General features: G+C 34.7%; 2 protein-coding genes across 3 annotated transcripts in view; one reads left to right on the top strand and one right to left on the bottom strand.

Annotated features, from left to right (window-relative positions):
• Positions 1-11,352, bottom strand: part of TNNI3K (TNNI3 interacting kinase) — a 294,785-nt gene extending 283,433 nt beyond the window's left edge. Inside the window, exons 1-4 of one of the 2 annotated variants that reach the window (XM_019743778.3) lie at positions 11,200-11,352; positions 9,508-9,675; positions 8,241-8,333; positions 2,187-5,105 (exon numbers count right to left, since the gene is read on the bottom strand). In XM_019743778.3, the coding sequence (XP_019599337.3) occupies positions 3,670-5,105; positions 8,241-8,333; positions 9,508-9,675; positions 11,200-11,281 (1,779 nt within the window). In that variant the 5' untranslated portion in view covers positions 11,282-11,352 and the 3' untranslated portion in view covers positions 2,187-3,669. Of the gene's footprint in view, positions 1-2,186; positions 5,106-8,240; positions 8,334-9,507; positions 9,676-11,199 lie in introns of those variants that run through there. The other variant, XM_088791202.1, reaches the window with a different exon arrangement.
• A 113-nt stretch (positions 11,353-11,465) lies between these two features.
• LRRIQ3 (leucine rich repeats and IQ motif containing 3) overlaps positions 11,466-13,212 on the top strand; it is a 147,083-nt gene continuing 145,336 nt past the window's right edge. The window contains exon 1 of the mRNA XM_088791203.1: positions 11,466-11,842. The gene's annotated coding sequence lies outside the window, so the exon portion shown is untranslated. The remainder of the gene's footprint in view (positions 11,843-13,212) is intronic.

The raw sequence follows: 13,212 nt of genomic DNA, 5'->3' as shown, positions 1-13,212 counted from the left end.
CCTCCCTCTTCACCTCTTTCAAATATCAATGCAGTAAGGAATCAGCAGCTTCTATTATTCCTTCATTCCCGTTTTTAGCCTGACCCAAAATTGTGTTCTACTAGACTATAGCCAAACTGGCAAGTTGGAATGATAAGGCAAATTTGGTTTGTTGTGGCTCAATGTAGATAGCTCTGCCAGGGACAGGAACTAGTTCTTGCCCACCAGACTAGTGTAATTTGCATATTTTGCATATATATATATATATGTGTGTGTGTGTGTGTGTGTGTGTGTTTACATATATATATATATGTAAACACACACACACACACACACACACACACATACACCTAGGGTGCCAAAAAATGTATGCATATTTTACAAAAGGAAAAAAAAAACTATTAAAATTGTAATACTCAATATAAATTGATAACAAAGATGACTACAAGTCATGTTTATCCTCTTTTGTACATCTCGAGTATATATATATATATATATATATATATATATATATATATATATATACACACACACACACTAATCAGAAATTTCTGTGAACAAAGCAAACAGAAGCATGAAGAACACTAGTATGTTATATGGAGCTTAGCACATTTACATTGGCGGGAAGGAGAATGTACAGTAACCTCTGATCAAGTTCAATACAAGGAATATTAATAATAGTTTCACTAAGTATAAATAGTAAAAGTTCCAGTCCTCAACATCAGTAGAAATTGGCTTTGTCTAAACAAAATTTTAGAAGTACAAAAGATTTAAGTTAAACTCAGCAGCTAATGGTTGCTTCAATTATTTCTGTTGCACTAAGTGAATTTAAAAAGGCAACTTTCAAATAATTTTAAAAATGTCTTTTCTTTAAAAATTGGGTCTTGACATAGATGAAGACTTGTGTTCCATTTAACAACAGAAAGAACACCTGAAAATCTTAGAAAATTTCGAGCTAAATACACACACACACACACACACACACACACACACACACACACAGAGAGCTTTTTCTTTCCATCTGAATTCTGTTAGACTGCTAGACTACATCAGGGTGTCTGGCCCTCCAAGTGGCTCATGATCAGAGGACATCACGTTGTATGTGAATGACATGCAATTTTGTACACCAGTTATCAGCGGAATGTGACAGCCACACGTACATTTTGCAGCAGGCAAACTTTTGAATTGGGTTCTATAATGAATTTGGTAATCTATGTATAACAGGAAGTATTGACGCAGGTTGTGGGAATGCTGGATTAACACCATTTTTTTTCCCAGCATTATCACTTAGAATTTTTGAAGATTTATTGCAACTTAATATATACATTGATACACACTTTTTCTCTTTTGCTTAGTTTGGTGAGTAAATGCCTAAAGTACAAGATTAATGCCAAATGTTGGATGTTTTTTCCATGCCCCTTGGTCACTGCTAATTAACTCATCAATAAGTTTATGTCATATATTTAGTTACACGTAGTACACACCTTTACAAACCTTTATAGCATATGGTCTAAGAGCTGTGATTTTGTGAAACAAAATAGTAAATCTAGAAGAAATGTCAATTTCTTACATACACAAGCATGGGATTATCACTTCAGTTGTTAAGGACACTGTTGGTACACAGACAGCACTACATACCAAGGAAGGCATCTTAAGGCAAAAGGCACTGCCAAGTTCTTTGGAACAGACATTTCAAGCAACTAGAATCCATACATTGTGCAGAATTATGATTAAAATGATGCTCAGCAATTTGTTAGAAACGTCCCACTGACTTTGAGTAGAAGGCACCTTCTAGACATGAGAGTAAACCGAGGCTAAAACTAAAACAAGCAAAAAAAAAAAAAAAAAACAAACCCTGAATTTTGTCAAATACCATAAAAAACTTGCAGAACAGGTATCTGGCATACACAAATTGGAGGAAAATCCAGACAGTAGTGTGGTGGGGGCACTGAGGAAGTGCAACTTTTAACATTCTCTTTGATGGCACAGAAAATGGTACAGGGTAGAAACACATGGATATCAGTAACTCGAGTTGAAAACTGCTTCAGAAAAGTTTGATTCTGATTATGAAGTGTTAGAATAGCCTTGACTACATTTCAATATTTCATTTTGTTTAATTATATGTATATGCAAGTGGGTGAAATGATAAAAATCTATACTTAAGTGCACTTAAAAAAGATCTCCAATAAACATAAAAAACTTCAAGCAACAAAGAAAGCCGAGTCATATTTTATTGGTAGTGTTTTCTTTCAATGGCACATAAAATGGTGACTCTTAATAATTGATGGCACTTTATATTTAGTGAAATATAAAGATTATACACTTATACTATGAGATACTGTATTTAACATTTAATACATGATAAACACATATCCTCTGAAAACTGTGCAAGTAAATCAGTGAATGCAAAGCAATAGCTACTATATATCTTAATTTTTTCTTGGAAAGAACCTTGAAAAAAGAAAAAAATATATATATCATAATTAAGTGTTGCAGACAAGTCACTTCTAGTTTACCAAATAATTATTTTCATATAGACAGGCTAATATATAAATAAAAGTGGGACAGACCAGTTCTTATTTCAATTTATTAATGTTAAAAGAGAACTCTGACAAATATTTTCTCTAATTATTAGACTTTGATATGAAGACATTTCACATATGTGCTTATACCAAAATAGGGACACACAACTTGGAATTCAGCCAATTTTTATTTTCTTGAAGCTATTTATCATCTGTATATTTTCTCGGTCTTTGTAGTCTTCTGGCTCCTTCCTGCTGTCTACTTTTTGGCTATTTATTACTTCTCAGCATCACCACGAGTGCATGGACAGAAAATAAGAAATAGAAAGTAAAATCATCCATCTGGTAATTTAACAGTTCTAAGGGATTAATAAGAGAGGATGAAAGTAATGTCCCAAATGAACTTACATGATTATCAGTGAATCTCAATTATCCCTACCATCTTCTCCACACAGATACTTGAGTTGTGTGTGTATGTATGTTTTCCTATGAATGGAAATTTAGGGAAGATTTTTGAGATACAAACACATGCTCAAGTTTATAAGGATAAAATAACCCATATACTCTTTTCTGTTTCATTTTGGTAAGATCAATGAGACAGATTTTTATCAAGTTTCAGACAATCATAGTATTTTAAGCATTGATTTAATCTAAATTTATCAGCTATGAATATGTTTTTGAAAAAGTATTTCTACAGTATTCCTACAGTGTTTTGAAGACCCTACAGAATGCCATTTTTATTAGTTCATCTGAATAGAACTACTAAGTTTGAGGAAAGAGCTGCCAGTAAACACTTAGAACTTTGTTGGAACCAAAACCTAAAAGATAAAAAAACTCTAAAGGTATGTTTAGAAAATTACCTTTAAAACTACTATAGTATTATGTGAACAAAACAATGCTCCATATATCCATCTTTATTGCAAGAAAAATTAAAAGTGATAAACATCCAAAAATATCCCTTTTCTTAACTTACAGCCTTCAAATCCTAATTTTTATCATAAAATAGTTTTTCTGTGTTTGTTATTAATCTTATGCTACAGCAATTATGTTAATATGATTTTCACTAATTCACTTCATTGAAACAAATACAAAATTCTACAGAAAACTGTATTTGCAATCTTGCTCAATCAAGAAAAGCCAAGTATACGATACTTAAGATGTCTCTAAATCAGGCTGTTTTCTCCTCAATTTCTAGAAAAATTTGCTCCCTATAAGTTATCATGTCTTCCACATCTTTGTAGACAAGCATTTCTTCAATGGACAACAGCTTATAGTTATTCAGGCTGAATTTTGACTTGTTTTGTACAGCATTTAACATCTTTATGGATGTTGTAACTGAATCACTCAAAGAAGAACAAACTGGGAAAATACGAGCATTCCACAAACTCAAGTATGTCTTGTTTCCAGAGAACAGTTCCTCTGTAACTTGAAGATTCCAAATATCTAAGCATGACAGAAAACAGACTCCAAAGAATTGAAGTGACTTTATATCTGACAATGTTTTAACATTCTTTTTCAACGTGTCTTGCACTCCAAATGCCATAGTTGAATACTTTAAGTGTCCATTCATCTTTAAGCTTAAGGAACACACAAAAGAATATGCAGGCAGGACAGCTGTTGTTGTGACATAAGAACCACTAATAATGCAGTTTTCTCCCACTGAAACGTCAGGCCCCAATCTGGAATACTCCACAACTGAGCCAGGTGACACAGAACATCTTGAATCCAGTATACTGTGAATGATACAGGATGTGTTACCAGAGCATTTGGGTATTGCTGGAAAGATGCTAAAAGCTATGGACTGTAAGCCAAGCTCTGACTTCAGACTGCTGTCTGAAGTAAAGTGAAACAAATATTCTTCGGTTGTTCCAATGTGATAAAATTTGGAGTTATTAAGAACAACAACATTTAGTGATGTTCCTTTAAGAAGATCAAATATTCTCTGCCTCATGTCTACTAACTCTGACTCTTCTTTAGTGACATTGGATGTGTTTCTGATATACTCCACAGTTGCTCCAGGTCCCAAAGCCTGTAGGAAGTCTCCATAGGCATCTATTTCACAGTTCAGTATACCTATTTTTTCATAAAAAGCAAGTAACTTTCTTGCTGATTTATGATCCATGTAAAATAGACTATCTGTGTAGACATACTCATGGTCTAATATAAGAGAGGTGGTGTCACCCCCAGCAAAGTCCTGTTGAGAAACATTTCCAGGTCTAAACACAGCATTACATTGATGCATCTTTTCCATGCTGGGCTTATGAAGGAAACGATGGCAACACCTGTATTCAAGGTCTCTATGTTCTAAACAATTAAATGGTTCTAAGACAAATACTCCATGTGTCGTGCCTATGGTCAAACTAGAAGGGTGAGCTAAAGCAGTAAAGCCAGGCTTGTCAAACCTAATAAACTCAGATTCTCCAATACTATAAAGTTCAATATCATCTGCACAGGTAACCAGAATCCCAGGATTCATGTGTGAGGGGAAATCAATGTACATGGCTAGTTTTAATTCTAGCATCTGATAAATGGGGTTACCAAAAGGTAAAGCAGTGAAAATTTTCCCCAGAGCACTTGCATTTGGAAGGCGTTGACTGTAGCCACCTATAAAATTAAACAAAACAACTGTTTTAAAATGTTTGCATGATTTAAAATGTGTACAAGATTTTAAAAATCCAGGGGCATCAGTTGCAACTCAAAATTTCTCTGAAGATATTTAATACAATGCATTACTGTAACTCAGGAACAAATAATAAATTCCAGAGTATAAATTCAAAGAGCAATTCTGTACCACTTGATATATCGTAGTTTTAAAGATTCTAGATTAGGAAATAATTCTAATATACTTTAGAGCATGTGAATTATTTTGAATCAACTGTATAATTAGTAAAAACGACCAGGGGCTAAAACATCTACATTTTACACAACAAATTTCAACCATATTTAAATTCCTACAACAAGAATACACTCCATGGGGGGGAAAGTCACAAAAAAACTAATATACCAATTCCAACATTATGTATTAAACAGTAATTTCCAGATGCAATGTCTTTCCTCAAATTATTACATATACTTAAAGTAAAGGTGCATTTTGTTAACAGTATTTTAAAATTTATGCTTCTTTTTAACTTAAATAGGCTTTCCCTCTAAGACAAGCCTTACGGATTCTTAATTCCTTGAAAAGTGTGTTCTCTTAAGTGCATTAAATCGCTCACATCATTTTTATGTTAAGCAATTATGATGAGAGGCAGTATTATATAGTAGAAAAAGTCAGATAAAATTGGGTTCAAACTGGTTCACCACTTTTTACTTGTTTATCTTTGGAATCACTCTAAATCAGCAAATGTAGAATAACACTTGTCTTATCATGTTTTATGAGATTGTGTAATGCATGTAAAGGATTAGGGACATAGTACATTGTCCAACGAATGAGAGTTAATACTTACTTTCTACTTTTTCCTTTTCCAAAGAGTAGCCAATAGTAAAGTTTATCATTATTGGAATTACGTATTTCTAATTATATATTTTCTGGTATCTAATTTTTAGTAAATTGATAACAATATAATACTTGTTCTGGAATAAAATTACAAATTTGATTTTTGAAAAAAAATTTTTACTTTACTTTCAGTCAGCTTTAAAAAAAGAACCCAGATGCTTTTTTTACTTGTTATCATTCATATACAGAATCACTGTTCTGTATATGAATAAGAAATGGAGAGTGCCTTTGAAGCCATGCTGCCACAATATATACTTTGTTCTGATATTATCTTTCTTACTTTTCTGCTTTAAAATGTCTTTTTTTGTGTATAATTTTCCTTCATATATTTTCTTGTCAACTCCATGTTTTGTCCCTCCACTCTTTTTTTTTTTTAAAACTCCTTTTAAGGACTATAGACTTTGGCTACCAATAATCAAATAAAAATGCATGACATAAGGTTTTGACAAAAGTGTGGTAATCTCAGTGCTAAACCAGCCTCTCTTGTACAGCAAGAATCCCTCCTACACCACTATCAAGAAATATTCACATTTTGGTGAGTTCTGTCTTAAGGAAATAATTTTGTATTTACAAACCAAAACCAGCATCTATGAAAAATTGATGATGTATGTGATCTACAATTGTAAGGATACATTTTGTGAAAAACATTATGCTACTTACAACTTAAAAATATCAAGAAAAGCAAGTGATATTTATTTTCAAAGCACAATAATTCAAAGACCAAAAAAAAAAAAAATAAGGAAAGTATTTGCAAGAGAGAAAAAAGTTCCTAAGCCATCAAAGGCAAAATCCTGAAAAGAAAACTCAAAATGGATTAAAGACTTAAATATAAGACCCAAAACCATAAAACTCCTAGAAGAAAATATAGGAAGTAAATTTGCAGACATTACCCTTAGTAAAATTTTTACTGATATATCCCCTTGGGCAAGGGAAACAACAGAAAAAATAAACAAATGGGACTAATGCATCAAACTACAATGTTTTTTCACAGCAAAGGAAACCATCAACAAAACAAAAAGACATCCTGCTGAATGGGAGAAGATATTTGCCAATGATACATCTGATAAGGGGTTAATATCTAAAATTTATAAAGTCATACACCCAAAAACTCAACACCCCCCAAAATACCCCAAACAACCCAATTAAAAAATGGGCAGAGGACCTGAATAGACATTTTTCCAAAGACAGCATACAGATGGCCAACAGACATATGAAAAGATGCTCAACGTCACTAATCATCAGAGAAATGCAAATAAAAACCGCAATGAGATAGTACCTCACTCCTGTCAGAATGGCTATCATCAATAAATTAACAAACGAGTGCTGGTGAGGACGTGGAGAAAAGAGAGCCCTTGTACACTGTGGGTGGGATTGCAAATTGGTGCAGTCACTATGGAAAACCGGATGGAGGTTCCTCAAAAAATTAAAAATAGAACTACCTTATGACCCAGCAATTCCCCTCCTGGGTATTTATCCAAAGAAATCCAAACCACTAATTTGAAAAAATATATGCACCGCTATGTTTACAGTGCTATTCACAACAGCCAAGATATGGAAACAACCGAAATGACCATCATAGATGATTGGATAAAGAAATCGTGGTTCATTTATATAATGGAGTATTACTCGGCCATAGAAAAAGAATGAAATCCTACCATTTGCAACAACATGGATGGACCTAAAGGATATTATGCTAAGTGAAATAAATCCGATGGAGAAAGACATACTTTATGATCTCACTTACATGTGGAATCTAAAGAATTGAACAAACGAGCAATCAAAACAGAAACAGACTCGTAGATACAGAGAAAAAACTGATGGCTGCTAGATGGGAGGCGGGTGGGGACGGGGGAGAAGGTGAAGGGATTAGAAAGTACAAACTGGTAGTCACAAAACCGTCACGAGGATCACCGCATAGATTGTGTAAATGCCTGACCACTGCCCTGTACACCTGAAGCTGATGCAGAATAATACTGAATGTCAACTATAATTAAACACACATATATACACACATGCACACGTGTGTGTTTCTGTGTGGGGTCATGGAATGTAAAATATAGCACAGAGAATATAGTCAATGGTATTGTAATAGCTATGTATGATGTCAGAGGGGTAGTAGACTTGGAGGAGTGGGTTATCACTGAGTGAAGGGTGTAAATGTCTAACCATTATGTTGTTTTTGTACACCTGAAACTAATAAAAAAAAAAGAAAAAAAATGTAAATTATTAAAGTATAACTTTACCAGAATGAATTAATAGGATGGTAAAAGAATTCCATTTATCTCCATATAGCTTTTCCAAACATCGAAGGGCACAAAGTGTCGATCCTCCATTTCCTTAAAGTTAAAAAAAAGCACAATTTATTTCATGAAACCTACTGAATTGTGTGATCATGGTAAATCTAGGGGTTTTGACTTTGAGGATATGACTTTTGGCTGTAATTAGCTAGGCAGAGAGCAAAAATACAGGCAAAAGAATCAAATACACATTTCATGGCAAATAAATAAATAAATAAATAAATAAATAAATAAATAAATAAATAAATAAAAAATTAGTAATGAAATGAGCTAATCTTTTCCTGAAAACTGTAATACAAAAAGAAGAAATGATGAAGTAGATAATCTGCAACACTAGAAAACTCTAAGTATATACATTCATTTGGAGTCACAAATTGCAAAACCCATTTAAATATTTGTCCCATATGACTTAATCAAATATGCAAGTTACATTTGCTTTCTAAAAAAGTTTTTAGAATCTGACTTCCTAAAAAATATCTTAAATTAACTACCATTTACTAGTTACCTTGGGCAGATTATTTAATTTTCTGTGCCTCAGATTCTCATCTATACAATGGGAATCATAAAGTACTGACTGCACAGTTGTGAGGATTAAAACATTGGCTAATTAGAACAATGCCGATGTCAGATACAGATACTCTACCCTGGTATCAAGGGGCTTCAGTTTTAAATATTACATGGAAAATAGGCCCCACAAAAACAGCACGGATTTTTATTTGCAATGTAAGGTCAAAAAGCAAATATGACTTAAATTGAATTTTTTAAATTAAATATCTATGATACTTCAGCAATTACACTCTTTTGCATTCTGTACTGCAGTCCCAACAAGTCTAGCATAATTTTTTTTTTCTTCATTTGCTCTCTTCATGTCAATTTTTGAAGAAACTGCAGAGTTTGGAAGTACCTTAAAGCCTGATAAGGCCCAAAAGATTATTTATCATCTGAGTAAATTTTATTAAAACTAGTAAAATTTTCTTTTAAATAACATAACATTCTGGAAAGTTTTCATATTAAGTCACAATGTGTAAGAAAGTTGCTATGCCTTTTATCATTCGTAAAAAACTAGAGAATTTACATTAAAATTTTTAAGTTTGTAAAGACTATGGTGAGAAGATATACAGCTTATAAACTATAAACCACAGGAAAACTTTTCTTCAATGATTACTCTGCCCAGAATCTATTATACCACATAAATCGGACCATACACGCATACCAATTTTGGCTCCAGCAGGATCGACAAAAACATGATATTGAACTCCAAGGGGTAACTCCTTTTTTTTCAGCTTTTCTGACAGCTGTTGCTTATAAGCAAGTTCCTGTTTTTCATCAGCTGCTGTTATTGCAACAATGTCCCAGAACTCTCCAGCTGCCACAGGTTTGCCTACATGAAAGAAGCAAGGAAATGATAAATATTATCAGAATTCTATCTGTTACAGGTTTACGTATTTAGAAAGAGGAAAGAGGTAATATTATCATCTTCATGAATGTATCTTCTGCTTTTGCGAATTAGGGAGTAAATAGTGGTCAGTTAGCATGATTCAAAATAGTTCTAATGAGGATTGTTCATAAAGTCTATTTTTTTTTTTTTTTTTGCTTTTGTTTTACTTGATCCTTTTATGGTCTACAAGCCCACTTATTTAGATATTCTGAGCTTGTAATGTTTCTTTATTAAGAAAACTACTTTTGACTTGCTAAAGATTACCTCAATTCTTAAAATAAGAGGAGACAAAGGAACACATAAATGAATCTCCAAGTTTTGAAAAGCAATGTTCATGTATCAGGACCATTTAGTGTTGGTTTGCTAAGAAAGATTCAACCCAAGGATCCATTCCTACAATGCTGCGGTTTATGAATGTGGGTACTTTTATTTTTTATTAGGTGAGCCACGCAATTTTACAAAGGCTAATGGAGTATGATATAACATTCTGGATCATGGAAAAGTTCCCAACTCCCTGATGAACTCTTCATTACAGAACTCAAAACACATAGTTTTCAGAATATCTAAATGAATGGGCCTAGAGACCATAAAAAGGAGCAAGTGATCTAAAAGAGAAAAAATACTTTATGAACAATCTTCATTAGAAATATTTTAAATCATACTAATTGGCCGCTAATTATTCCTTAATGCTCAAAACAGACTGAACTTTTGGTAGACCGTTGGAAGCTTTTCTTTACTGGTAAACAAGATGAAAAGGGTTTATATTAGTTGACAAACAGGACTTGTCAGCTAGAATAGTTTTGAACACTGTCATCCTTAGTATTTCCTGTATTCTTAAAGCAGTAACTTCATAAAAAATATAACCAATTTTATCAGACAGTTGTACAGGGAGTGACAAGTGGCATAGCCCTTAAAAAAAATTTCGATACAAACCCTCTTTTTCATTTTTAATTCGTAATTCCTTCATGCTTTATTTTGTTTATTCTCAGTAAGCGTTCACATTACAGAACGAATTGGTGAAATAGGTAGGGGACGGGGATGAGAGAAGGCTAAAATCACATTGATAAGGATCAAACACCATGCTTTATATCTTTTAGATTTATTTAAAGTAACTTTCGTTAAAGAGCTAACCAAATGCATTAACTTGTATTTAGAGCTTCACTGGTCATGTTAATAATTTTCTTCTCTCTCTCTCTCTCTCTGTATATGTATGTATATGTGTGTATATATATGTATACGTATGTAACTAGAAACAAAGTTAAAGAAAGAAACAAGCATAACGGAAAGACAGCACAGTGACAGAAAAGAAAAAAAAAAAAATCAAGAGGAGTATTAGCTATGCCTGGGCTAGTGTCCTAGGCCCACAGGTGAGACGCAGACTGGAACCGATTGCCCAGAAAATGTCCCGTCACGTAAAAGGCCCCCCTTCTCTATTTCTGGGAAGAGCTGGGGTTCCTCCGTTGGTACCTCTCAGCTCTGAAAACCTCCGCAACTTTCGCTGGGTGGCTTCTCGCAGAGAAACGCTTGGAGAGGCACTTAGAGCATCCATTACCCCACCTTTTCCGCGGCTGGCTGAAAACTTCCAGGTATCCCGCCCCTCAGCACAGCACGCATGCGCCCTGGAATGTAATACGTCCTTGGGTCCGGTTTCGCCTGTCCCGCCCCTTACGTACGTCACTGACGTAACCACGCCCCCGAAGCTTTCAGGCCTGCCCCGGGAAAACCATGATGGGGTGAGCACAGAGCCCAGTTTCCTTAGCAACGGTCTCTGCAGCAGAGCGCCACCTAGCGATTCGTTGGCCTGTGCCGGGTCTGGCCACTTGTTTCCAACTCAGAGGCCTTGCAGATCTGTTGACCCGGTGAGTGATTCGGTTGGGAGACAAAATTGCTAGAACTGACCCGCTAAGGCGAAGACGAAACTACAACTTAGCTTCCAGCTTTGTCTCGAAAGGCGAAGATTCGTCTTTTCTGACTCTTTCATCTAGGAGCAGTTCCCAAGGACCTCTTTACAGTTAATTCCTCCCCCAGTGGTCATCTGAAGCCTTCTGTCCCAGGTCCTGATACACACAGTATGAAGGCTTAAAATTTGTATGCTCTTCAGCAACCTCAGGTTTGTGGCTTCTTTGCCTTTGCTAGTTCTTAGAGAGTGAGCCTGCCCACCCCTTTCAGTTTTGAGTTCACTTCATTGGCTTTTGGAAGTTGAATATAATTTTGCAACCAGGCTCTTCACATTTGTGGTATTTTAGTTATTTCTCTGGCATCCTTTTATATATACACATTAATCAAGAACTTTCAATAACATTCCTGGGAATAAGTCAGCCTCATTAGACATGCTTTTGGTAGGTTAGCTCTATAAATATTTCTCTCGTAAAGCACCAAGTTCATAATGAGTTTTATATATGAATCGCTTCCTCTTTACACATAAGGAATTTATGAATCAGAATTGTGACTTAGTCAAGATCTCACAATTAGTAGTGGAGAGAAGATTTTATAGCAAGCTATTTCAATCCCAAATGCATAGGTCATTTTACCACCCCCTGTGATTTGATTTATTTTAGAAGACTGTCTTCATTAAAGTCTTTATCAGGAACATAGGCATTGGAGGCCCCAGAGCTTTTGCATGAACTTGTTTGTTCTTCTAAAGACTTGGTCTGTTACTTAATTCTGTACTTACAGAGAAAATGTTTGGATAAAAAGGGAGATTACTCTTTCATAGTTTTATTGCATAAGATGGGGTTTTTTTTTTTTGGTTAATAAAAACGATACATTCTTATTAAGAACGTTTAGAAAATAGAGAAGACTTGAGTGAGGTAAGAGTGAGCAAAAGAGAAAGTATTAATAGCAAGGGAGAAGGTCAGAGAGGTGACAGAAGCCCAAAGAAAGGATTTTATTTTTTACTGAGTGCAACGGCCATTGTAGGGTTTTGATGTGACTTGCCTCTTGGTTAAAAAAATCACTCAATAATGTGAAAATAGACTGTAATGAAGGGTGGGGTAAGGACGGAGACTTGTTTTCTGTTTGTTGGCTACTAGAGTAATAACAGGTATGACTTGGTGAAGGCTTGGCCAGGATGGTAACAGTGGGGATGATGAGAAGTTGGTTTGATTCTGGATATATTTTGAAGGCACGATCAATAGAATTTGCTGTGGAATGTGAGAGAAAGAGAGGACGCAAGGGTGACGGCCTGAAGGATAGAATGGCCATCAATTGAGATGAAAATGGCTATGGATGAGGAATGTTAGTAGAGTAGTAGGGACACTCCAGAATTTGGTTTTGGACATGTAGAATAACCAGGTGTATGTGTATGCAGTGTGTATGTCATGCAAGTGTGTGTGTGTGTGTGTGTGTGTGTGTGTGTGCCTGCCTGTGTGCATTATACATATGAGTCTGGTGTTCATGAGAGAGGTCTGGGCTAGTGATACAATTTTGGGAGTTGTCAGTATATAGATGGAGTTAATTTTAAACTGTGGCATTAGATGA

Source organism: Rhinolophus sinicus, chromosome 14 (genome assembly GCF_057876585.1).
Source record: "Rhinolophus sinicus isolate RSI-liver-muscle chromosome 14, RSI-T2T, whole genome shotgun sequence".
NCBI classification, from domain to species: domain Eukaryota; kingdom Metazoa; phylum Chordata; class Mammalia; order Chiroptera; family Rhinolophidae; genus Rhinolophus; species Rhinolophus sinicus.
Note: the sequence above shows the minus strand (reverse complement) of the source record. Positions and strands in the feature narration are given on the sequence as shown.